This window comes from Gigantopelta aegis, chromosome 13 (assembly GCF_016097555.1).
Source record: "Gigantopelta aegis isolate Gae_Host chromosome 13, Gae_host_genome, whole genome shotgun sequence".
In the NCBI taxonomy this organism is placed as follows: Eukaryota; Metazoa; Mollusca; class Gastropoda; order Neomphalida; family Peltospiridae; genus Gigantopelta; species Gigantopelta aegis.
Genome location: NC_054711.1, coordinates 3,321,410 through 3,347,423, shown reverse-complemented (window position 1 = coordinate 3,347,423; position 26,014 = coordinate 3,321,410). Strand labels below are relative to the sequence as shown.

The window sequence follows — 26,014 nt, the reverse complement described above, 5'->3', positions numbered from 1 at the left end:
ACCTGTCCGCGGTCGGAGAAGATGTGGAGGTGGACAAAGAGTTGAAAGATAGAGGAGTTGCCAATTTGGGAAGAAATGAGATGGAATTCAAAGAAGAGAAAAGGAAAGAGGGCATTGGGCTAAAAAAAAAAAAAAATAATAAAATAAAAAAATAATAATAACAAGCATTCTGAGAGTACACTCAAGCAATTATACATGTCCCTACCGGACACAACAAATTGTCATATAATTGTAAATAATGAAATTAATGTGAGCAAGATATAAATGCGAAAAATTTGCCAGTGTATCAACACAATAATAAAATAACGCATTATATGTTTAAGCAGTAATTTTCCAAGAAAAAAAAAAATAATAATAAAAAGACAATCAACAAAATGCCAACACAAGATGAGCATCTGTTAGGCTGACAATGGATACCTCAAGAAGTAAAATACTGGAACGCTGGCGTACAGGATGCACCGATCCACTGTGTGTCCCATAACCTGGTCTTGTGCTGTCAGCAGTTTCCTGCAATAAAACAAACATTATCAGAGTACTGCTAGAGTAATTATATAAGACTCCATCATATGCGATCATGTGGGATAGAAAAAGTATACCCGAGGTGGTGAATATTTTGACCTGCGATGAATCTTGCCGAGTCCCATGGACGAAATTTCCACCACCGAGGAAGTACTTTTTCTATCCCACATGACCACATATGATGGAGTCTTTTTCTCTCATTCATTCAGCAAATAAATCATTATTTTACATGAACAGACAAAGATGGCTGAACAAGTAACTTTTTTATTTGACCATTTTATCATAAATAAACTACATTATCTTATTTGCTGTGTTTGTTTCATGTGTTAAATATAATTTAACACTACAAATTAACTAGATGTCTTTTAAAATAAAGGTTTTAATAACAAATTTAATTTAAAACTGTGTCTAATGACCTCACGTCACCATCTTACATTAATATGACTTTATATATTACCAACGACGTCATGTTAAATGCAAGTATGTGATATCCCATGTAAGATAGAAATTACTGACATAGCTTTCTTTCATGGGGTAGCTCTGTCCTATATAGCCGAGGATGAGAGAATACATGTTCCTTACTGGGCCCAACAAAATCTCTTACCGGTATCTCCTAAATTCTCTCATCTGTTTGTGATCATGCCAGTTTAAACAGAAATCCACAATCGTACTGATTTTGGTATAGACTTACAAACAGAATGCTCAAAATTTACTGGAAACAGGTAGACAATGTATCTCAAAATGCTACGGTCTCACTACACAGATGCTATCTGTCATTGAAATCCATGTTAAATTGCCCAACTTCAAACGAAGATTGCCAATAGCACGGGTTGTCATTGACACTAAAAACATACACCATTGCGAACATACATTATATAAGCATTTATTTTCACTCCAAAATTGAGAATATTTCTGTCTCAGTTTTTTGTTATATGGCTGTAGTACCGGTCCGAAAAGGTGGTTCATTAACCAAATCACTCCAGCTGCTGTCTCTTGCACTATACACCCATGTCCCAAAAGGTCAATGCACAATATTACAAAATAACATGGGTAAAATACAGCCAGAAGGCTTACCATTAAACATATATATTGTTTTAATTCTTCACCATTTCCTAGAAGTAAATATGTGAACCATAACATGTGTCACAATTAGGAATTATAGTGGACCGCGATGAATGAACTCTCACCCAGAAGTCAACTGTGTAGTGAGACCTTACTGTAACTTAACTTGAAATTCATATTTCGTAAAAGGCACAATTTTTTAATCACAAGATTTTCTTCAAACAAATTCAGGTGCATTAGTAATTTTCAAAGAAAATATTTTCAATAGCAATTTTGTATTGGAATTTCCCCGGCATTTTGTATTGGAATTTCCCCGGCATTTTGTATTGGAATTTCCCCGGCATTTTGAAGATGGAAATGATGCATCTAGTTTATTGTTATTGTAAGGAGATGAAAAATGACGTCACTGTAAAATTGACGCCATTCCAATTCAACAAGCTACCAGAGTATTGTCTCAGATATGTGCGGCAGTTGTGCATATAAACAACACCTGATTATGCCTTTAACATGACCTCGTTGGTACTATATGACATCATATTAATGTGAGGTCATTAGACACAGTTTTAAATTAATATTTTGTTATTAAAACTTTCATTATAAAAGGTATCTTGTTAATCTGTAGTGTCAAATTTTATTTAACACATGAAACAAACACGACAAATATGATAGTGAAGTTTATTTATGATAAAATGGTCAAATAAAAAAATTACTTGTTCAGCCATCTTTATCTGTTCGTGCAAAATAATGGTTTATTTACTGAATGCATGAGAGAAAAAGACTCCTTCATATGCAGTTACGTGGCATAGAAAAAAAACACCCTCGGTGGTGAAAATTTCAACCACGGGACTTGGCAAGATTTGTGATAGATTTGATTAATACCTTGAGATCTCTGTTGGTGTGTGGCAGGGCCATCTTGTCTGATTCTGAAGCATCCTCCAACGAAGTATCCCAATGTTCCGTCTTATGCTTCATCTCTTTAGCACGCAGTCGTTCAGATCTGGTGGTAAATAGAGAATAATACACGAGTGGCCGTTAGATACCATTTTTATTACCCACATGGTTACAAATATCTTAGTACATATCAAAGTGATACGTCCCACTAGAACGCCAAGTGGGACGAACACTTTTGATGTCACACAATGATGTCATCGATTGGCATACTACAACCTTACAGGAATGACAACCAAATGAGATCAGTGACATAAATTAAGATCGATTATGGGTAATAAATAGGACATTAAACTTGCTACCATTTCGTATCATGTTTAAGTCACTCGTAAAATAATTTTCATTGTCACTCGCAAAAGCTTGTGACAATTAAAAATGATTTCATTCGGGACATAAACATGATATGAAATGGAAGCTCGTTTAATATCCTATAAATCTGACAATGAGTTGTTTTAAAATGTATCTAACGAACAAAAGCGAGTTTGATACGTTTTTAAACAATGAGTTGTGAGATAAATAGTATCTAACGGACACGAATGTATTATTCTATTTCTTACATCTTCTCAAAACCAGGTTTTAAGCAAATTTTAACATCTTTATTGATTAAAAGATATTTACAACCCTTTGCACTTGTAGCTGACTTACGCGTCACAGACACATGATTGTTAGGTTAACTATATGTCACAGTTTAATCAATTTCCATTGTGCTGTTTTTTATTGGACGTATGGCATTGGTGACCTCGTCATCACCTAAGAGCAGCCAGTCGTATGTCTTGAAATTGTTAACACACGTATGTGTGTAAACAACTATATGTTATAAAAAATAATGCATGGTGTTCTCACTAACAGGTGTGTAAGAAACGGCATTAACAATTAAAGGTGCTATGCCAAAGTTATAATGGCGGTTCCAGCCACAAATATTTATTAATTTTTGCTTTGAAACATAAACTTTATACCTTCAGCTATATGCCTATATAAAAAAAAATACAAATAAAATAATTCCATTTACTAGAAGAATTTTATTTCTTTACGGGGGAATCTTTAGAGTGTCAACACATTAACTGGTGATGTCACTGTTTTATGTGTACACATTAACTAGTGATGTCACTGTTTTATGTGTTGACATTCAATACACTACCGCTAAGTTTACACAGAAGTAATTCATATGTTTTATATAAGAATAATACTTCATTTGTGAAGTCTTATGATGTCTGCACTTCATGAATCACTTGTGTGTGTGTCGGTGAGCATATGCTTAGTTATGTGTGTATATTTGAAGTTTGTTTGTTGGTGGGATTTGTGTGTGTGTGTGTGTGTGTGTGTGTGTCTTTGTTTGTTTTTGTTTTGTTTTTTTGGGGGGGTTTTATTGGAGGGGTGAGGGTGTGGCTGGTGGGTTTAGGTGGGGATGAGAGTATAAGTAGATACAATATAATAGAAAATATCTCGCAGAACCCATTTTGTATAGACAATTTTTGTTTAATTAATTAAATTAATTAATAAAATTATAAACTATGAGAACTTGGGCTACATAATATAAAATCTTTTTTCTATCTGTATCATTAATATTCACACATACATGTATAACTTTGTGATAATAACAATTGTAAATACTGAATGAAAATTTCGATCTGTATACCAAAATGACAATGTTTAATTTTTGTATTGTAACTCTGTCACTTCATCCATGTGGTTGGGACAGATAACAAAATAAAACAGAAGTTCTGTGAATAAATATTTAAAAAAAGAAGAAAAAGGTTTACACAGAATATTTTGTTACATTCAACTTACACAAGATGGCGGCCATGATACATTTAGCCACAAATTATTATAGGAAACCCTTCTTGTCGTCCAGTGCAAAACTTTTAAAAATTGTTAATTATGGATCGATTAATTTGCAGTTATTTATAACAAATAAATGTAAAATTAATGAAATATTATAGTTTCAACTTTGACATAGGACGTTTAAAGGCACAGACGCTACTTTCAACCCGTGAAATGGACAATAAGTTTCGTTAATCTACAAACAGGTAAATACTCTTGTATAAACTTACAATAAAAGAAAACAATATTCTGTGATGTTGAAACGGGGAAATACCCTCTAAACAAAGACTAGATTTCGTCTCAATAATCACATTCAAGTGATTGGGTTTTTTGTCATTCCAACCAGTGCACCACAACTGGTTAAAAGCCGTGTTATGTACTTTCCTGTCTGTGGGAAAGTGTATATAAAAGATCCCTTGCTGCATTAGGAAAAATGTAGCAGGTTTCCTCTGATGACTGCATGAATTACCAAATGTTTGACATCCAATAGCCAATGATTAATTAATCAATGTGCTGCCACTTCATGGGCTACTCTTTTCGATTAGCAGCAAGGGATCTTTTATATGCACCATCCCACAGACAAGATAGCACATACAACGGCCTTTGATGTACCATCTGAGAAATATCTCAATGGGCCCACTGACGTGGATCGATCCTACACCGACCATGCATCAAATGAACGCTTTACCACATTGGCCTACATCCCGTCCCCAGTTTAAATAGAGAATAACAAGTTAATGATGCAAGCTAGCTAGGGAAAACACTGAATGCTTTGCTTTACCACTGGGCTACGTCCCGTCCCCAGTTTAACTAGAGAATAACAAGTTAATGACTAACGCAAGCTAGGGAAAACACTGAATGCTTTGCTTTACCACTGGGCTACGTCCCGTCCCCAGTTTAACTAGAGAATAACAAGTTAATGACTAACGCAAGCTAGGGAAAACACTGAATGCTTTGCTTTACCACTGGGCTACGTCCCACCCCCAGTTTAACTAGAGAATAACAAGTTAATGACTAACGCAAGCTAGGGAAAACACTGAATGCTTTGCTTTACCACTGGGCTACGTCCCACCCCCAGTTTAACTAGAGAATAACAAGTTAATGACTAACGCAAGCTAGGGAAAACACTGAATGCTTTGCTTTACCACTGGGCTACGTCCCGTCCCCAGTTTAACTAGAGAATAACGAGTTAATGACTAACGCAAGCTAGGGGAAACACTGAATGCTTTGCTTTACCACTGGGCTACGCCCCATCCCCAGTTTAACTAGAGAATAACAAGTTAATGACTAACGCAAGCTAGGGAAAACACTGAATGCTTTGCTTTACCACTGGGTTACGTCCCGCCCCCAGTTTAAATAGAGAATAACAAGTTAATGACTAACGCAAGCTAGGGAAAACACTGAATGCTTTGCTTTACCACTGGGTTACGTCCCGCCCCCAGTTTAACTAGAGAATAACAAGTTAATGACTAACGCAAGCTAGGGAAAACACTGAATGCTTTGCTTTACCACTGGGCTACATCCCACCCCCAGTTTAACTAGAGAATAACAAGTTAATGACTAACACAAGCTAGGGGAAACACTGAATGCTTTGCTTTACCACTGGGCTACGTCCCGTCCCCAGTTTAACTAGAGAATAACAAGTTAATGACTAACACAAGCTAGGGGAAACACTGAATGCTTTGCTTTACCACTGGGCTACGTCCCGTCCCCAGTTTAACTAGAGAATAACAAGTTAATGACTAACGCAAGCTAGGGAAAACACTGAATGCTTTGCTTTACCACTGGGCTATGTCCCGTCCCCAGTTTAACTAGAGAATAACAAGTTAATGACTAACGCAAGCTAGGGAAAACACTGAATGCTTTGCTTTACCACTGGGCTACGTCCCGTCCCCAGTTTAACTAGAGAATAACAAGTTAATGACTAACGCAAGCTAGGGAAAACACTGAATGCTTTGCTTTACCACTGGGTTACGTCCCGTCCCCAGTTTAACTAGAGAATAACGAGTTAATGACTAACGCAAGCTAGGGAAAACACTGAATGCTTTGCTTTACCACTGGGTTACGTCCCGCCCCCAGTTTAAATAGAGAATAACAAGTTAATGACTAACGCAAGCTAGGGAAAACACTGAATGCTTTGCTTTACCACTGGGTTACGTCCCGCCCCCAGTTTAACTAGAGAATAACAAGTTAATGACTAACGCAAGCTAGGGAAAACACTGAATGCTTTGCTTTACCACTGGGCTACATCCCGCCCCCAGTTTAACTAGAGAATAACAAGTTAATGACTAACACAAGCTAGGGGAAACACTGAATGCTTTGCTTTACCACTGGGCTACGTCCCGTCCCCAGTTTAACTAGAGAATAACAAGTTAATGACTAACACAAGCTAGGGGAAACACTGAATGCTTTGCTTTACCACTGGGCTACGTCCCGTCCCCAGTTTAACTAGAGAATAACAAGTTAATGACTAACGCAAGCTAGGGAAAACACTGAATGCTTTGCTTTACCACTGGGCTATGTCCCGTCCCCAGTTTAACTAGAGAATAACAAGTTAATGACTAACGCAAGCTAGGGAAAACACTGAATGCTTTGCTTTACCACTGGGCTACGTCCCGTCCCCAGTTTAACTAGAGAATAACAAGTTAATGACTAACGCAAGCTAGGGAAAACACTGAATGCTTTGCTTTACCACTGGGTTACGTCCCGTCCCCAGTTTAACTAGAGAATAACGAGTTAATGACTAACGCAAGCTAGGGAAAACACTGAATGCTTTGCTTTACCACTGGGCTACGTCCCACCCCCAGTTTAAATAGAGAATAACGAGTTAATGACTAACGCAAGCTAGGGAAAACACTGAATGCTTTGCTTTACCACTGGGTTACGTCCCGTCCCCAGTTTAACTAGAGAATAACAAGTTAATGACTAACGCAAGCTAGGGGAAACACTGAATGCTTTGCTTTACCACTGGGCTACGTCCCGTCCCCAGTTTAACTAGAGAATAACAAGTTAATGACTAACGCAAGCTAGGGAAAACACTGAATGCTTTGCTTTACCACTGGGTTACGTCCCGTCCCCAGTTTAACTAGAGAATAACGAGTTAATGACTAACGCAAGCTAGGGAAAACACTGAATGCTTTGCTTTACCACTGGGCTACGTCCCACCCCCAGTTTAAATAGAGAATAACGAGTTAATGACTAACGCAAGCTAGGGAAAACACTGAATGCTTTGCTTTACCACTGGGCTACGTCCCACCCCCAGTTTAAATAGAGAATAACGAGTTAATGACTAACGCAAGCTAGGGAAAACACTGAATGCTTTGCTTTACCACTGGGTTACGTCCCGTCCCCAGTTTAACTAGAGAATAACAAGTTAATGACTAACGCAAGCTAGGGAAAACACTGAATGCTTTGCTTTACCACTGGGTTACGTCCCGTCCCCAGTTTAACTAGAGAATAACAAGTTAATGACTAACGCAACCTAGGGAAAACACTGAATGCTTTGCTTTACCACTGGGCTACGTCCCACCCCCAGTTTAACTAGAGAATAACAAGTTAATGACTAACGCAAGCTAGGGAAAACACTGAATGCTTTGCTTTACCACTGGGCTACGTCCCGTCCCCAGTTTAACTAGAGAATAACAAGTTAATGACTAACGCAAGCTAGGGAAAACACTGAATGCTTTGCTTTACCACTGGGCTACGCCCCATCCCCAGTTTAACTAGAGAATAACAAGTTAATGACTAACGCAAGCTAGGGAAAACACTGAATGCTTTGCTTTACCACTGGGCTACGTCCCGTCCCCAGTTTAAATAGAGAATAACAAGTTAATGACTAACGCAAGCTAGGGAAAAAACTGAATGCTTTGCTTTACCACTGGGCTATGTCCCGTCCCCAGTTTAACTAGAGAATAACAAGTTAATGACTAACGCAAGCTAGGGAAAACACTGAATGCTTTGCTTTACCACTGGGCTACGTCCCGTCCCCAGTCTAAATAGAGAATAACAAGTTAATGACTAACGCAAGCTAGGGGAAACACTGAATGCTTTGCTTTACCACTGGGCTACGTCCCGTCCCCAGTTTAACTAGAGAATAACAAGTTAATGACTAACGCAAGCTAGGGAAAACACTGAATGCTTTGCTTTACCACTGGGTTACGTCCTGTCCCCAGTTTAACTAGAGAATAACAAGTTAATGACTAACGCAAGCTAGGGAAAACACTGAATGCTTTGCTTACAAATAATCCAAATCTTCTCTCTGTTGGTTAAACAGATCCATCATTACATCATACCGATGTTCCAGTGATTTATATTTGTTTTCCTGTGGAATGAAAAGGAAAAGAAAGGAATGTTTGTCTAATGACACCTCAACACATTTTAAATTATGGCTCTTTGGTGTCTAACATATGGTTATTTTGACACTTGGTCGAGAGTGAGAAAGGAAAGGAATGTTTGTTTAACGACACCTCAGCACATTTTAAACTACAGCTATTTGGTGTTTAACATATGGTTATTTTGACACATGGTCGAGAGTGAGAGAGGAAAGGAAAGGAATGTTTGTTTAATGACACCTCAGCACATTTTAAACTACGGCTATTTGGTCTAACATGTGGTTATGTTGACACTTGGTCGAGAGTAAGAGAGAAAAGGAAAGGAATGTTTGTTTAACGACACCTCAGCACATTTTAAACTACAGCTATTTGGTGTCTAACATATGGTTATTTTGACACTTGGTCGAGAGTGAGAGAGGAAAGGAAAGGAATGTTTGTTTAATGACACCTCAGCATATTTTAAACTATGGCTATTTGGTGTCTAACATATGGTTATTTTGACACTTGGTCGAGAGAGAGAAAGGAAAGGAATGTTTGTTTAACGACACCTCAGCACATTTTAAACTATGGCTATTTGGTGTCTAACATATGGTTATTTTGACACTTGGTCGAGAGTGAGAGAGGAAAGGAAAGGAATGTTTGTTTAACGACACCTCAGGATATTTTAAACTACGACTATTTGGTGTCTAACATATGCTTATTTTGACACTTGGTCGAGAGTGAGAGAGGAAAGGAATGTTTGTTTAACGACACCTCAGCACATTTTAAACTACGGCTATTTGGTGTCTAACATATGGTTATTTTGACACTTGGTCGAGAGTGAGAAAGAAAGAAAGAAATGTTTTATTTAACGACACACTCAACACATTTTATTTACGGTTATATGGTGTCAGACATATGGTTAAGGACCATACAGATTTTGAGAGGAAACCCGCTGTCGCCAGTACATGGACTACTCTTCCGATTAGCAGCAAGGGATCTTTTATTTGCGCTTCCCACAGGCAGGATAGCACAAACAATGGCCTTTGTTGAACCAGTTATGGATCACTGGTCGGTGAAAGTGGTTTACACCTACCCATTGAGCCTTGCGGAGCACTCACTCAGGGTTTGGAGTCGGTATCTGGATTAAAAATCCCATGCCTCGACTGGGATCCGAACTCAGTACCTACCAGCCTGTAGACCGATGGCCTACCACGACGCCACTGAGGCCTGTCGAGAGTGAGAAAGAAAAGGAATGTTTGTTTAACGACACCTCAGCACATTTTAAACTACGGCTGTTTGGTGTCTAACATATGGTTATTTTGACACTTGGTCAAGAGTGAGAGAGAGAGAGAGAGAGGGAGGGAGGGAGAGGGACAGAGAGAGAGACAGAGACAGAGAGAGAGGTGGAGAGAGAGAGAGAGAGAGAGAGAGACAGACAGATAGATAGATAGAGATACTTACTGATTCTTTTAACGCACTGTTCAAGTCACCTTGAGATAGTCTCTTTTCCTTGCCAGATGAACCAGCAGCAGCAGCCATTTGTTTTATTTCATTCTTTTGAAAAAACAAACAATTTCTTACATTTAGTTACAAGTCCCACACCAGCATATGAAATCACAAAAACAAATAACAACAAAAACATAACAAGCATTTGTAGAGTACTGCTAAAGCAACAGACGTCCCCTACCTGACCCAACAATTTTTCTTATCTCCTAAATTCGAGGGCCAAACCTCTAAGAAAAGTGGGTAAATCACCATAAAAATTAAACTTGATCAGTAACAGTACATGATAAAGCTATATACAAAATTTCACCTTAGTATTTTCAGGTATTGGTAAACAAAAGTGCGGAATTTGTTTTTTGATATCTCCAAAGTTCAAGAGCCATAACCCTGTTAAAAATAGGTAAATCACCATGAAAGTCAAACCTGATCTGTAACAGTACATATATAAAATTTCAGCTCAATATCTCAAAGCCTTCTGCAAAAAACAGCTGGAAAACATATGTGGGACAGACGGACAGACAGATGGATTGATGGACGGATGTACGTACGGATGGACGGACATACATACGTACGTACGGACGTACGTACGGACGTACAGACGGACGGACGGACGGACAGACAGACAGATATAGACAGACAGAGAGACAGACAGGAGGACGGAGATGAAACCTATAGTCCCCTCCGGTTGGACTGGTAGGGGACTAATAATAATAAATATATAAAAAAAAATGAAATGAAATTCAAGCCCTGCACATTTGTGTAAGAACCGTTTCCCTGACAACTGATTGTGAACCTCCTGTGTTTGAAAACTATTTGAGATTAGTGGCCAACTTACCTTTCGATTAGCAAACATCTGATTAAGCGTGCCTTCCAAAGCAGATTCTATACAACTGAGAACTGTCCACAAAAAAAAAGAGGGGGAAAAAAAGAGAAACGAAGAAAAAAAAGGAGAAAGGTTCTATTAATTGATAATACTTTTGAGCAAACTGCATGTATAGGAATGTGATACCCCTTTAAAAATAAAAGCTGAAACAGTTGATCTATAGGTAGTACTAAACCAAATAACTTCCGGCTGGGTCAAAGTTCAAGGTGCACCAAACTTTCAATAGATGCGAGTGCGAATAATTTTTACATGCTCATATACCACGAGAATAAACAAACGCCCACTATATGGTAACGTATGACCTTTTTGTGGTAGTTCTGATATAAGGAACATACAAACATGCTAATTAGCTAGTTAGTTCATTAGATTTTATCAATGGTTGCTATGGGCAACTACCATTTCATAGTAAAGTGTTGAAATCCTGTTTTTTTTGCATATTTCAGCATGAAGATCCACACATTTATAACGGCAGATACAAATTCTACTTTGATAGTAGAATACTATGTTACATTTTCACAATACAGACAAAATTGTTTGTCACTATGACTGTACATTCCAGAAAATTCATTATGAACAAAATCACAGAAATTTGGGTGAATATGGATATCGACCTTGTGACCTTGAACTTTAACCTTTTACAAAGAGAAACTAAATGTTAGACACTTAGATCTATTTACATGTTGCATGTAAGAACACTAGCATATCAAAGATTTGATCTATAGGTAGGACTAAACCAAATAACTTCCAGCTGGGTCAAAGTTCAAGGTGCATCAAACTTTTGATAGAGCAGTTAACACTGCAAGTCCTGTGAAAAGGGCACATTACCATCTAGGGGACATGTGCAAGACGTTTTTTCTAGCACGGCTTTCTGGCACCTTTCTACTGGTTGATTGAACTAGAAACACCTACACAATACCTAAATAAAGATTAAAACTTCTGACCATTTCAGATCAAATTGAATCTATTATGTGAAAATTATTTTATGCAAAAAAAAGCTGAAATTGGATAAAAAGCTGTAAAATCACATTCCTGTATATAAGTTAATGTTTATTTGTTTTGTTTAACGATACCACTATATCACATTAATTTATTAATCATCAACTACTGAATGTCAAACATTTGGTAACTGACATATAGTCATAGTGAGGAAACCCGCTACATGTTTCTATTAATAGCAAGGGATCTTTTATATGCCCCATCCCACAGACAGGATAGCACATACCATGGCCTTTGATATACCAGTGGTGAGATTTATCAACAGAACTAAAGGTTAACTGAGATTTTTGTTTGTATCTAGCTCATACTGAATTTAATAAGTTTTTGTGTGTGCAGATGATGGATGCGAAAAATGTACATATGGAAAGGCAGCCTTACAGAAATTTTAGGTATGCATAGAAATTGAATTTTTATACAAATACGAAAACTAAAACTCACAGTCAATTGTGTTTTCTACCAAACAATTCATGATAGCTTGTGCGTCACCTGCCAACTGTAAAAAAGATTTTTTGTTTTTACAAAATACTGACACTAAAAATATTCCAAATTATACCGACACTAAAACATTCCAAATTATATGGACACTAAAAACATTCCAAATTATACCGACACTAAAACATTCCAAATTATACCAAAACTAAAACATTCCAAATTATACCAACACTAAAAGATTCCAAATTATACCAACACTAAAACATTCCAAATTATACCGACATTAAAACATTCCAAATTATACCAACACTAAAACATTCCAAATTATACCGACACTAAAACATTCCAAATTATACCAACACTAAAACATTCCAAATTATATGGACACTAAAAATATTCCAAATTATACTGACACTAAAACATTCCAAATTATACTGACACTAAAACATTCCAAATTATACTGACACTAAAACATTCCAAATTATACTGACACTAAAACATTCCAAATTATACTGACACTAAAACATTCCAAATTATACCAACACTAAAACATTCCAAATTATATGGACACTAAAATATTCCAAATTATACTGACACTAAAACATTCCAAATTATACCGACACTAAAACACTCCAAATTATACCGACACTAAAAATATTCCAAATTATACTGACACTAAAACATTCCAAATTATACCAACACTAAAACATTCCAAATAATACCGACACTAAAACATTCCAAATTATACCGACACTAAAACATTCCAAATTATACTGACACTAAAACATTCCAAATTATACTGACACTAAAACATTCCAAATTATACTGACACTAAAACATTCCAAATTATACCGACACTAAAACATTCCAAATTATATGGACACTAAAAATATTCCAAATTATACTGACACTAAAACATTCCAAATTATACCGACACTAAAACACTCCAAATTATACCGACACTAAAAATATTCCAAATTATACTGACACTAAAACATTCCAAATTATACCAACACTAAAACATTCCAAATAATACCGACACTAAAACATTCCAAATTATACCGACACTAAAACATTCCAAATTATACTGACACTAAAACATTCCAAATTATACCGACACTAAAAGATTCCAAATTATATGGACACTAAAAATATTCCAAATTATACCGACACTAAAACATTCCAAATTATACTGACAATAAAACATTCCAAATTATACCGACACTAAAACATTCCAAATTATATGGACACTAACAATATTCCAAATTATACTGACACTAAAACATTCCAAATTATACTGACACTAAAACATTCCAAATTATACCAACACTAAAACATTCCAAATTATACCGACACTAAAACATTCCAAATTATACCAAAGCTAAAACATTCCAAATTATACCGACACTAAAACATTCCAAATTATACCGACACTAAAACATTCCAAATTATACCGACACTAAAAGATTCCAAATTATACCAAAGCTAAAACATTCCAAATTATACCAACACTAAAAGATTCCAAATTTTATATAAAAATCTGAATTATATTGTTGTGCATACGTGTGCATGATGTCATCCTAGATCATGTCAGTATATACAATACACAGTTAAAAGTTAGTTTTGTTTAGCGACACCACCAGAGCAAATTGATTTATTAATCATCAGCTATTGGAAGGAAGGAAATGTTTTATTTAATGATGCACTCAACACATTTTGTTTTTATGGTTATATGGTGTCAGACATATGATTTATGACCACACAGATATAGAGAGAGGAAACCCGCTGTCACCACTTCGTGGGCTACTCTTTTCGATTAGCAGCAAGGGATCTTTTATATGCACCATCCCACTGACAGGATAGTACATACCATGGCCTTTGTCACACCAGTTGTGGAGCACTGGCTGGAACAAGAAAAAGCCCAATGGGTCCACCGGCAGGGATCGATCCCAGACCGACCACGCATCAAGCGAGTGCTTTACCACTGGGCTACGTCCCGCCCCTGGCTATTGGAAGTCAAACATGTGGTAATCTTTTAGATCTAGTCTTAGAGTGGACGCCAGCTACGTTTCCATTAGCAGCAAGGGATCTTTTATATGCACCATTCCACAGACAGGATAGCACATACCACAGCCTTTGATATATCAGTCGTGATGCACTAGGTAGAACGAAATGTAGCCCAATGGGCCCACTGACAGGGATCAATCCTAGACTGAGAGAGAGAGATGAATGGAAAAATGTACCAGGTTTCCTCTCTAAGACTATATGTCAAAATTACCAAATGTTTGACATCCAATAGACGATGATTAATAAATCAATGTGCTCTAGTGGTGTCATTAAACAAAACAAACTTTACCTTTAACTTTAATAAAAAAAACCCACATTTTTGTCAAGCTGAAACATTTTCTATTACAATGGATCATTAATACCACACTATACTCACGTTTCTGACAACCTGCTTTGGTGCTTTACTCATTAAGTCACGAGAGACTTTCTGAAATCCCTCCTTCTTGAGGAGCACTGCGATCTGGTTGCGGAACGAGAGCACAGTCTGCAGCATGCGGTGTGCGTCATTGGCCATCACCAACAGCTGCTGCTGCTGGAGCTCCTGGGCCTGGCGCAGAGCCTCGTTCACCTCACCAGAACTAGAGTCGTGATATAACAAGAATTAGATGGAGTTAAATATCTCTCATCACTGCATTTAGATATATGAGAGAATGATAGAATGAGAGAGGGAGAGAGAGAGACAGAGAGAGAGGGAGACAGAGAGAGACAGACAGACAGACAAACAGAGAGAGAGAGAAGAGAGAGAGAAGGAGAGAGAGAGAGAGAAGGAGGGAGGGAGAGAGGGAGAGAGGAAGGGAGACAGACAGACAGACAAACACACAGACATCACCAACAGCTGCTCTGCTGCAGTTCCTGAGCCTGGTGCAGAGCCTCGTTCACCTCACCAGAACTAGAGTCGTGATATAACGAGAATTAGATGGAGTTAAGTATCTCTCTTCCCTATATATACACTATAGGTAGATAGGTAGGTAGGTAGGTAGGTAGGTAGGTGGGTAGGGTAGGTAGGGTGGGTAGGTAGGTAAGGGTAGGGTAGGGTAGGGTAGGGTAGGCTAGGGTAGGGTAGGGTAAGGTAGGGTAGGGTAGGTAGGGTAGGGTAGGGTAGGGTAGGTAGGTAGGGTAGGTAGGTAGGGTAGGTAGGGGCGGTAGGTAGGGTAGGGTAGGGTAGGGTAGGGTTGGTTAGGGTAGGGTAGGGTAGGGTAGGGTAGGGTAGGGTAGGGTAGGGTAGGGTAGGGTAGGGTAGGGTAGGTAGGTAGGTAGGTAAGTAGGGTAGGGTAGAGTAGGGTAGGTAGGTAGGGTAGGGTAGGTAGGTAGGGTAGGGTAGGGTAGGGTAGGGTAGGGTAGGTAGGTAGGTAGGTAGGGTAGGGTAGGTAGGTAGGGTAGGGTAGGGTAGGTAGGTAGGTAGATAGGGTAGGTAGGTAGGGTAGGTAGGTAGGTATGTTGATATATACACATACATAGACAGACAGACAAATATCTCTCACCACTGGATATACACGACAGACAGACAGACAGACAGACAGACACACACACACACACACACACACAGACATATATATATATGCAGATAGATAGATTGATAGATAGATAGAAAGATAGACACACACACACACACGTGCAACTACACACACACACACACACACACACACATACTTGTGTTAAAACAAGAATTCTGTGTAGTAAAAGTGTGTTCAGACCAGTATATTAAAACAAGGGGAGAATGCCAGTAGTTTGAAGTCAGGTTAAGTACACTTGCTGCCAACATGCTTCAAAAGATACACATTTCCTGTAATTTTACTTAGACAAAAATTACCTTTTTTGCTGCCAACATGCTTCAAAAGATACACATTTCCTGTAATTTTACTTAGACAAAAATTACCTTTTTTGTTGCCAACATGCTTCAAAAGATACAAATTTCCTGTAATTTTATTTAGACAAAAATTACCTTTTTTGGCTGCCAACATGCTTCAAAAGATACAAATTTCTTGTAATTTACTTTAGACAAAAATTACCTTTTTTTGCTGCCAACATGCTTCAAAAGATCCAAATTTCTTGTAATTTTACTTAGACAAAAATTACCTTTTTTTGCTGCCAACATGCTTCAAAAGATCCAAATTTCTTGTAATTTACTTTAGACAAAAATTACCTTTTTTTACTGCCAACATGCTTCAAAAGATCCAAATTTCTTGTAATTTTACTTAGACAAAAATTACCTTTTTTTGCTGCCAACATGCTTCAAAAGATTCAAATTTCTTGTAATTTTACTTAGACAAAAATTACCTTTTTTTGCTGCCAACATGCTTCAAAAGATCCAAATTTCTTGTAATTTTACTTGAGATCTGCTTGAAGCTGAGCTTGGTTGAAGCATCCATGAACGTGGAACTCTTCACATAGTTCTTGCTGGGAACCTCGCTCTCCACGGCCGGTGATTCCGCGGCCGGTGATTCTTCTTCTAACTCTTCAGTCTTCCCCGCATCAACTGTTTCTGTGAAGGGAGGTTCTGATATGTCCGTTTTGGAAGCCGTTACCCCAATGTCTGGCGTCACAGATATTGTACTGATCTTGATGGCTTGTCCCTTCTTCATAGACTCCGATTTGATCCCTATTTTTTGTCCGCCTGGCTTTGCATCTGACCCATCTGGTTTTGCATCCGACCCATCCGGTTTTGCATCCAATCCCTCCGGTTTGGCATCCAAATCATCCGGTTTGGCATCTGATCTGGTTTCTATTGCTGCCGTCTTCTTGGTTGACGATTCTTTTACAGGTTTCACCAAAGGAGACCGACTTTGTTTAGCAACTCTTCCACGCGAGCTTCTTGCACTAGATCGATCTGCCTTCAGTAATTGGGTTTGGGAGAAAAACTCGGACCGGAATATCTGAAAATAAATCAGAAGTGGAAATTAGACGTCATCCCTATATCTGAAAGTATATGTAGATCTATTTGGCATACCAACTCTTGATTCATCCATTAAATAAAGACAACTCTTGGTATATCCACTAAAAAAAGACAACTCTTGGTTCATCTACTAAATAAATACAACTTTTGGTTCATCCACTAAATAAAGACAACTCTTGGTTCATCCACTAAATAAATACAACTCTGTATGCAAGATATGGTCTGGAAAAGGAATTACTGTTATGTGTAGTAGACTGAAAAGTAGGTCACAGTGACCTAGTAATAGTACGCAACACACCACCATCCCAAGTTGTTCCTACATGTGAGGAACGGACAATGCCATACTATAATATGACCCATCATAGACAGGCATATAAAAAACATTTTGTCCCTCGGATTGGAATAGCTTAATCTACACCTCACAATGGTGGTTGATTCCATTAATCTATGTGTCACCTCTGTCTGAAATGCTTTCTGTAGGCAGGCTTCCATCAACTCTTAGACTATCAAGGCATGGCGTCACACCACGCTAAAACAAGCTGGGGTAAACACTGTATCTATATGTTACCTCTGTCTGAAATGCTTTCTGTAGGTGGGCTTCCATCAACTCTTAGACTATCGAGGCATGGTGTCAAACCATGCTAAAACAAGCTGGGGTAAACACTGTATCTCTATGTTACTTCTGTGTCTGAAATGCTTTCTGTAGATGGACTTCAATCAAGACTATCAAGGCATGGTGTCACACCACACTAAAACAAGCTGGGGTAAACACCGTATCTCTATGTTACCTCTCTGTCTGAAATGGGGTAAACACTGTATCTCTGTGTTACCTCTCTGTCTGAAATGGGGTAAATGCTGTATCTCTATGTTACCTCTCTGTCTGAAATGGGGGTAAACACTGTATCTCTATGTTACCTCTGTCTGAAATGGGGTAAACACTATATCTATGTTACCTCTGTCTGAAATGGGGTAAACACTGTATCTCTGTTACCTCTCTGTCTGAAATGGGGTAAACGCTGTATCTCTATGTTACCTCTCTGTCTGAAATGGGGTAAACACTGTATCTCTGTGTTACCTCTGTCTGAAATGGGGTAAACACTGTGTCTCTATGTTACCTCTCTGTCTGAAATGTGGTAAACACTGTATCTCTATGTTACCCCGTGACTGAAATGGGGGTAAACACTGTATCTCTATGTTACCTCTCTGTCTGAAATATGGTAAACACTGCATCTCTGTTACCTCTCTATCTGAAATGGGGTAAACACTGTATCTCTGTTACCACTCTGTCTGAAATGGGGTAAACACTGTATCTATGTTACCTCTCTGTCTGAAATGGGGTAAACACTGTATCTCTGTTACCTCTCTGTCTGAAATATGGTAAACATTGTATCTCTGTTACCTCTCTGTCTAAAATGGGGTAAACACTGTATCTCTATCTTACCTCTTTGTCTGAAATTGGGTAAACACTGTATCTCTATGTTACCTCTCTGTCTGAAATGGGGTAAACACTGTATCTCTATGTTACCTCTCTGTCTGAAATGGGGTAAACACTGTATCTCTATGTTACCTCTTTGTCTGAAATGCTTCCTGCAGCCTGGCCTCCATCAACACGTAACATTTTCTTGAGGTTCTCCAGCAGTTTGATGTCCTGGGCATCGCTACCAGAATCGTCTGCCTTTTCTGAAGCCGTTGGCGACGCAGACGTCTTCTCCTCATTGGTTTTGTACACCCTCATGATGTAGGCGGCCATTTCCTTGGCATAGCTGGCAATCTCTTTGGCGTTGGTGGCCGTTTCGTTGTCCTGCGTCATCATGTCAGACATAACAATGATTTTGTCTACGAGTTCCGTGGCCTCGGTGGCCAGTCTCATTGCCTCCACAGCGATTTCCTTTGCGTGAGTGGGCGTTTCTGTGGCGTGAGCCGTCATCGCCATGGCGCGACTCGCCATGTCCAAGGCATCGTGGGACGGTTCGTCCACGGTGACAACTGCAGTTTCCAGACTGACACCAGGAGTCTGAGTTCCGATGGCAACTTCTGCAGTTTTTTCTCTGACAGTCTGAGTTTCCACGGTAACAGCCAGAGTCTCCTTAACAGCCGGCCTTTCCACAGAAGCATGACGAGTTTCTGTAGCAACCACTGGTGTTTCCATGGAGGTAGGTGAAGATCCCGTATCAGCATCACCGTCATCAGTCTCCATGGAAACGTGTGACGTTCGTGAAGCAGAGGCCTGAGGGGTCCCCAAAGCAAATGACAGATATTGCATAGCCAGAGCTGACGTCTCGGCACTGGGATTAACATGGGCCATCATCTCCATGGTGCACTCAACTATTTCGTTGGTACAAGCCAATAAGTCTGTCTGAATGTCTGCTGTCTCCGCGGATACAGCTGGCGACAAGGCACCGCTCGCTATGTTCTCGGCACTTACAGACATTTCCTTGGCTTGAATTGCCATGTTTGTGGCATGAGTGGCAATCTCCTCGGTTTCGTCAGGAGTTATCATGGTTCGGATGGCCAGTTCCATGGAAAGAATAGCAAGATCCAGCGCTTGAGCATACCTTTCCATGGATGCAGTCTTTGTATCACTTCTTATAAGCTTCACTTTGAATTTTCTCCCCTATAAGCAAAGGACAGACATTAATATAGACCATACTCACATGCACATATACTTTAAAAATAACACGTTGACAACATGCACTTTAAAATACACTTATGTTGACAACATGCACTTTAAAATACACTTATGTTGACAACACACACTTTAAAATACACACGTGGACAACATACACTTTAAAATATACATATCTTGACAAAAAACACTTTTAAATACACATTGACAACATATACTTTAAAATACAGACACACTGACAACACACACTTTAAAATACACATGTTGTCAACAAGCACTTTACAATACACACATGTTGACAACATGCACTTTAAAATATATATATATCAACAAAAAACACTTTTAAATACAGACACATTGACAACATATACTTTAAAATACAGACACATTGACAACATACACTTTAAAATGCAAATGTTGACAACATGCACTTTACAATAAACACATGTTGACAACATACACTTTAAAATATATATACTCCTCCAAAAATTTTAAGGTCGGTATTTACTTTGCACATAACATCAGAACCAGAAAAGATAAAATGCTTAAATTTGGTTTCAACTATCGTAGTTTATTGAATAGGGTTAAGGTCGGGAGAAACAGCTGGCCAATCCATTCTTTCAATTGTCTCTTCTTCAAGGTAATCCCTCACAATTCGTGCTCTATGCGGCCGTGCGTTATCGTTCATTAGCACAAACTCAGGACCAATGGCACCTGCAAACGGTCTCACAAATGGATGAAGGATCTCATCTCTGTACTGAATTGCGGTAAGAGCTCCATTCCTGATGGCGTATCAGTCTGTACGACCATCCAAAGATATTCCACCCCATACCATAATTGACCCCCCACCAAACCGATCGTGTTGCAATATGTTACAGTCAGCATATCGTTCTCCAGGCCATCGTTAAAGTCCAAGCAAAATCTTGACTCGTCTGTAAATAGAACAGGACACCAATGACGACGTTGCCATCTGACATGGTTTCGCACCCACAACAATCAAGCTTGACGGTGACGTGGGAGCAGGATTGGCCTTACTGTTGACCTACGGCCTCGGAAATTGGCTGCATGGAGTCTGTTTCTCAATGTTTGTGGGGTGATGCGGACTCCAGTGGCCTGGTGGAATTGTCTATTCAGGTTTGCAGCATCATCAAAACGATTTCAACGAGCCAATGTCACCATAAATCTGTCTTGACACTGTGTTGTAGCTCGCAGTCTTCCACTCCTGGGTCTATCACGCAATTGTCCAGTATTGTTGTAATGTGTTTGCAATCTAGAAATAACACTCTGTGATACTGCAAGTGTTCTAGCCACCTGTCTTTGACTTTGACCACTTTCAAGCATTCCGATTGCTCTGCCTCGCTCTTTAATTGTCAAATGGCGTCGTGGTGGCATTGTAACTGAACTTTAACATTAAACGATGTGTAGTCTCAAACTGACGACATTCAATTTCACTAGAGCTTTCAATTTGCGATTTCAAAACAGTGCGTTTTCATTCTGATTTTCACCCAAGCCATTTATAGGCCCAGGTGCGCACGTGCAAATTGTGCATAATCGTGTAAAACAATCTACACACAAAGTACGGTATCTCATTTTTACTCGTGAAACTAAAAATAACACTTTTCATCTTTATATAAGAAAATATTATATATTTAATATATGATCCTTAAATTTTTTGGAGGAGTATATATGTTGACAAAAAAACACTTTTAAATACAGACACATTGACAACATATACTTTAAAATACAGACACATTGACAACATACACTTTAAAATGCACATGTTGACAACATGCACTATACAATACACACATGCTGACAACATACACTTTAAAATACACATGCTGACAACATACACTTTAAAATACACATGTTGACAACATGCACTTTACAATACACACATGTTGACAACATATACTTTAAAATACACTTGTTGACAACATACAATTTAAAATACACATGCTGACAGCATGCACTTTACAATACACATATGCTGACAACATATACTTTAAAATACACGTTGACAACATACACTTCAAAACATACATATCTTGACAACATACTTGTTGACAACATACACTTGCAACACACACAATGTTGACAACATACACTTGCAACACACACACACATACGTTGACAACACACACACACACACACACAACACACGTTGACAACATACACTTGCAACACACGTTGACAACACACACTTGCAAGGCACACACAAAATGAAAAAAAAGCCATACAAAACACATAAGTTAACAACACACACTTCTTGAAAATAAACATGCTGACAATAAACATTAAAAAAGATATGATATATTTGTTTTTAATTTACCTGTCGCAGTAGCTGCTTTCCTCTTCCCAAGAGTTTATTGTTAATTTCATCTTCAATCATTTCATTTGTAACATTTAGTCTTACATCGAATACAACAGGGCGAATTGTACCACTTCCTGAATTGACAGATTCTGATGAAATAGGAGGTACTGCACCAGACTGACTTGGTATCACTGTACTATGTTCTGCTCCAATGGTTTCACTAGGTGATCCTACACCTGTGTCTGTAGGTGGCACTGCACCTGTGCCTGTGGGTGGCACAACAGTTTGACTAGATGGCATTGTAACAGTTTCATCAGGTGTTACAATTGTTATACTAGGTGCCACTACACCTGTGTCTGTAGGTGACACAACACCTGTGCCTGTAGGTGGCACTACACCTGTGTATGTAGGTGGTACTACACCTGTGTCTGTAGGTGGCACTACACCTGTGCCAGTATGTGGCACTACACCTGTATCTGTAGGTGGACTACACCTGTGCCTGTAGGTGGCACTACACCTGTGCCAGTATGTGGCACTACACCTGTGCCTGTAGGTGGCAAAACACCTGTGCCTGGAAGTGGCACAACACCCATGTCTGCAAGTGGCATTACACCTGTGTCTGTAGGTGGAAATACACCAGTGCCTTCAGGTGGCAAAACACCCGTGCCTGTAGGTGGCACTATACCCATGTCTGGAAGTGGCAATACACCTGTGTCTGTAGGTGGCACTATACCCGTGCCTGTAGGTGGCACTACACCTGTATCTGTAGGTGGCACTACACCTGTGCCTGAGAGTGGCACTACACCTGTGCCTGGAAGTGGCACTACACCTGTGTCTGTAGGTGGCACTACACCTGTGCCTGGAAGTGGCACTAAATCTGTGCCTGGAAGTGGCACTACACCTGTGCCTGTAAGTGGCACTATACCCGTGCCAGTAGGTGGCACTACACCTGTGTCTGTAGGTGGCATTACACCTGTGCCTGGAAGTGGCACTACACCTGTGCCTGGAAGTGGCACTACATCTGTGTCTGCAGATGGGAAAACACCTGTGCCTGGAAGTGGGATTACACCTGTGCCTGTAGGTGATACTACACCTGTGCCTGTAGATGGCACTACACTTGTGCCTGGAAGTGACACTACACCTGTGCCTGGAACTAGCACTACACCTGTGCCTGTAGGTGGCACTACACTTGTGCCTGTAGGTGGCACTACACCTGCATCTGTAGGTGGCACTACACCTGTGCCTGGAAGTGGCACTACACCTATGCCTGGAACTGGCACTACAACTGTGCCTGTAGGTGGCACTATACCTGTGTCTGTAGGTGGCACTACACCTGTGTTTGTAGGTGGCACTACAACTGTGCCTGTAGGTGGCACTACACCTGCATCTGTAGGTGGCACTACAACTGCACCTGTAGGTGGCACTACACCTGCACCTGTAGGTGGCACTACACCTGCATCTGTAGGTGGCACTACACCTGTGCCTGGAAGTGGCACTACACCTATGCCTGGAACTGGCACTACAACTGCACCTGTAGGTGGCACTACACCTGCATCTGTAGGTGGCACTACACCTGCATCTGTAGGTGGCACTACACCTGCATCTGTAGGTGGCACTACACCTATGCCTGGAACTGTGCCTGTAGGTGGCATGACACCTGTGCCTGAAACTGGCACTACAACTGCACCTGTAGGTGGCACTACACCTGCATCTGTAGGTGGCACTACACCTGCATCTGTAGGTGGCACTACGCCTATGCCTGGAACTGTGCCTGTAGGTGGCACGGCACCTGTGCCTGGAAGTGGCACTACATCTATGCCTGGAACTGTGCTTGTAGGTGGCACTACACCTATGCCTGTATGTGGCACTACACCTGTGCCTGGAACTGGCACTACACCTATGCCTGGAACTGGCACTGTGCCTGTGGGTGGCACTTCCTCAGTTTTAGTGGGTGTCCCTACATCTGTCCCCAATGGTGACACTTCATCAATGTCGGTAGCCGATGGCGTCAGCAGTTCTAAAGGTGGCGCCGTCTTGAAGTATAAAATTGCCTTCAGGTAATTCCCATTGTCTGCAAAAGTAACCAAAAACAGTTAAAGGTTTGTTTTGTTTAAAGACACCACTACAGCACATTGATTTATTAATCATCGTCTATTGGATAACAAACACTAGGTCATTTTCACGTAGTTTTAGAGAGGAAACCTGCTATCCTAAACTATCAAATTCCATCCCATATCACTTCCACACTCTTTCTAATGACACTGCACAAGCATGAACTTTAATACCACTGCATATGTATCAACTAACCAAGCCTCGATAAATCAGAATAGAAAATTAGGGTGGAAAAAGGTTATAATATAATAAAACCTTTATAAATGAAGATTAGATTTGACAGATCGGTAATGACTGTCGTCTGCATGAGATTTGTCTATATTTGGTTACAAGTCACATGACTGACACTCTTAAAGTGTGTGTGTGAGGGGTGGGGAGTGGGGTGATGTCCGGAAGGCCGTTTGTGTTAGATCCACAACTTATTGAGACACATTATTAGTAGATTTTTTAATGTTTGTAGAAGAAAGCTTTTTTCAGCCACCTTTGAAAATTTATTGACTATTTGAAAAGCTGTTAAGAGTGGCCTGACTGTTTACATTGAAGCATTTTTAAAAAATAAATAAATTCTAAAACAAGCTCAAAAGCAAGGGGAACTTTCTAATCCGAACGCAGTGGTGCTGGTCGACAACCAATGTTCACCAAAAACATATATATATGTTCATAATTCATTTACATTTGCTTTGTTGACAATCTGTTGTGTTCTTGTTGCCTCAATTTTATGATGGATATGGTGTTCCATACATTCCGCGTTTGCATTTGTGACATTCACATGGTCTCAGATTACAGTTATCTTCCCATTTGGTTGTCGAAAATCCAGACATTTGTCCACACAAGTAGTCTGCTGTTTGACTGTGATTATTTCATAGCAGACAGCTATGAAGTGGCAACTATTTGACTGAAGTTGACAGGGGAGAGCATGTTGTTTGTAAACATGTGTAACTTGTTGACATTGAAGACTTGTTTGTGGTAATTCCGGCCCATGCAAAAGTAGTACTTTTTGTGTAAAATGGGTGTACTCCGACCAGGTTTAGAGGGAGTGTTTGTTTAAACCAATATGATGGGAGAAAGAGCTGGACAACAGGGGTTGTCCTTTTCAGGGTATGTGTCCCCCAGGCAGGCAAAGGTACATACAAAAATCCACGGGCCTGCTGATATTAATAAAAATGTTAAGGTTAAGGCTATATAGAAACATATAGTGAAATTAACTGTGGTCTGTGGCCACATAGGACAGATTGCAATGGTGTTAAAAAAATGACAAATATTAACTTCTTGGTGGAAATTTTACATTCGTTTACAACAAAAGGAAGTAATTACAATTTTTTTATATTATTTTACTTTGTAAACAAGGTAAACAATGATGTTGTTAAATTTATCCGGTTGTTGGACTAAACATGCACAGTAGCGTTTTCCTGTTAATAGGACAGAATTCAATAGGTCCAGGATACATTTTTTCCATTAGTAGCAATGGATATTTTACATGCACCATCCCACAGACGGGATAGCACATACCACGGTCTTTGATATA

At 39.4% G+C, this 26,014-nt stretch overlaps 2 protein-coding genes across 2 annotated transcripts in view; both read right to left on the bottom strand.

Moving 5' to 3' along the window:
* LOC121387612 overlaps positions 1-22,815 on the bottom strand; it is a 117,937-nt gene extending 95,122 nt beyond the window's left edge. Inside the window, exons 1-10 of the mRNA XM_041518771.1 lie at positions 22,396-22,815; positions 19,005-20,051; positions 16,822-17,417; positions 14,921-15,122; positions 12,484-12,538; positions 11,002-11,063; positions 10,125-10,217; positions 8,589-8,671; positions 2,461-2,578; positions 418-507 (exon numbers count right to left, since the gene is read on the bottom strand). Of these exons, the coding sequence (XP_041374705.1) occupies positions 418-507; positions 2,461-2,578; positions 8,589-8,671; positions 10,125-10,217; positions 11,002-11,063; positions 12,484-12,538; positions 14,921-15,122; positions 16,822-17,417; positions 19,005-20,051; positions 22,396-22,677 (2,628 nt within the window). The 5' untranslated portion in view covers positions 22,678-22,815. The remainder of the gene's footprint in view (positions 1-417; positions 508-2,460; positions 2,579-8,588; positions 8,672-10,124; positions 10,218-11,001; positions 11,064-12,483; positions 12,539-14,920; positions 15,123-16,821; positions 17,418-19,004; positions 20,052-22,395) is intronic.
* The window catches only part of LOC121387398 (uncharacterized protein PB18E9.04c-like), a 49,362-nt gene continuing 46,070 nt past the window's right edge, over positions 22,723-26,014 (bottom strand). Inside the window, exon 13 of the mRNA XM_041518505.1 lies at positions 22,723-24,448. Coding sequence (XP_041374439.1) covers positions 22,842-24,448 — 1,607 coding nt within the window. The 3' untranslated portion in view covers positions 22,723-22,841. The remainder of the gene's footprint in view (positions 24,449-26,014) is intronic.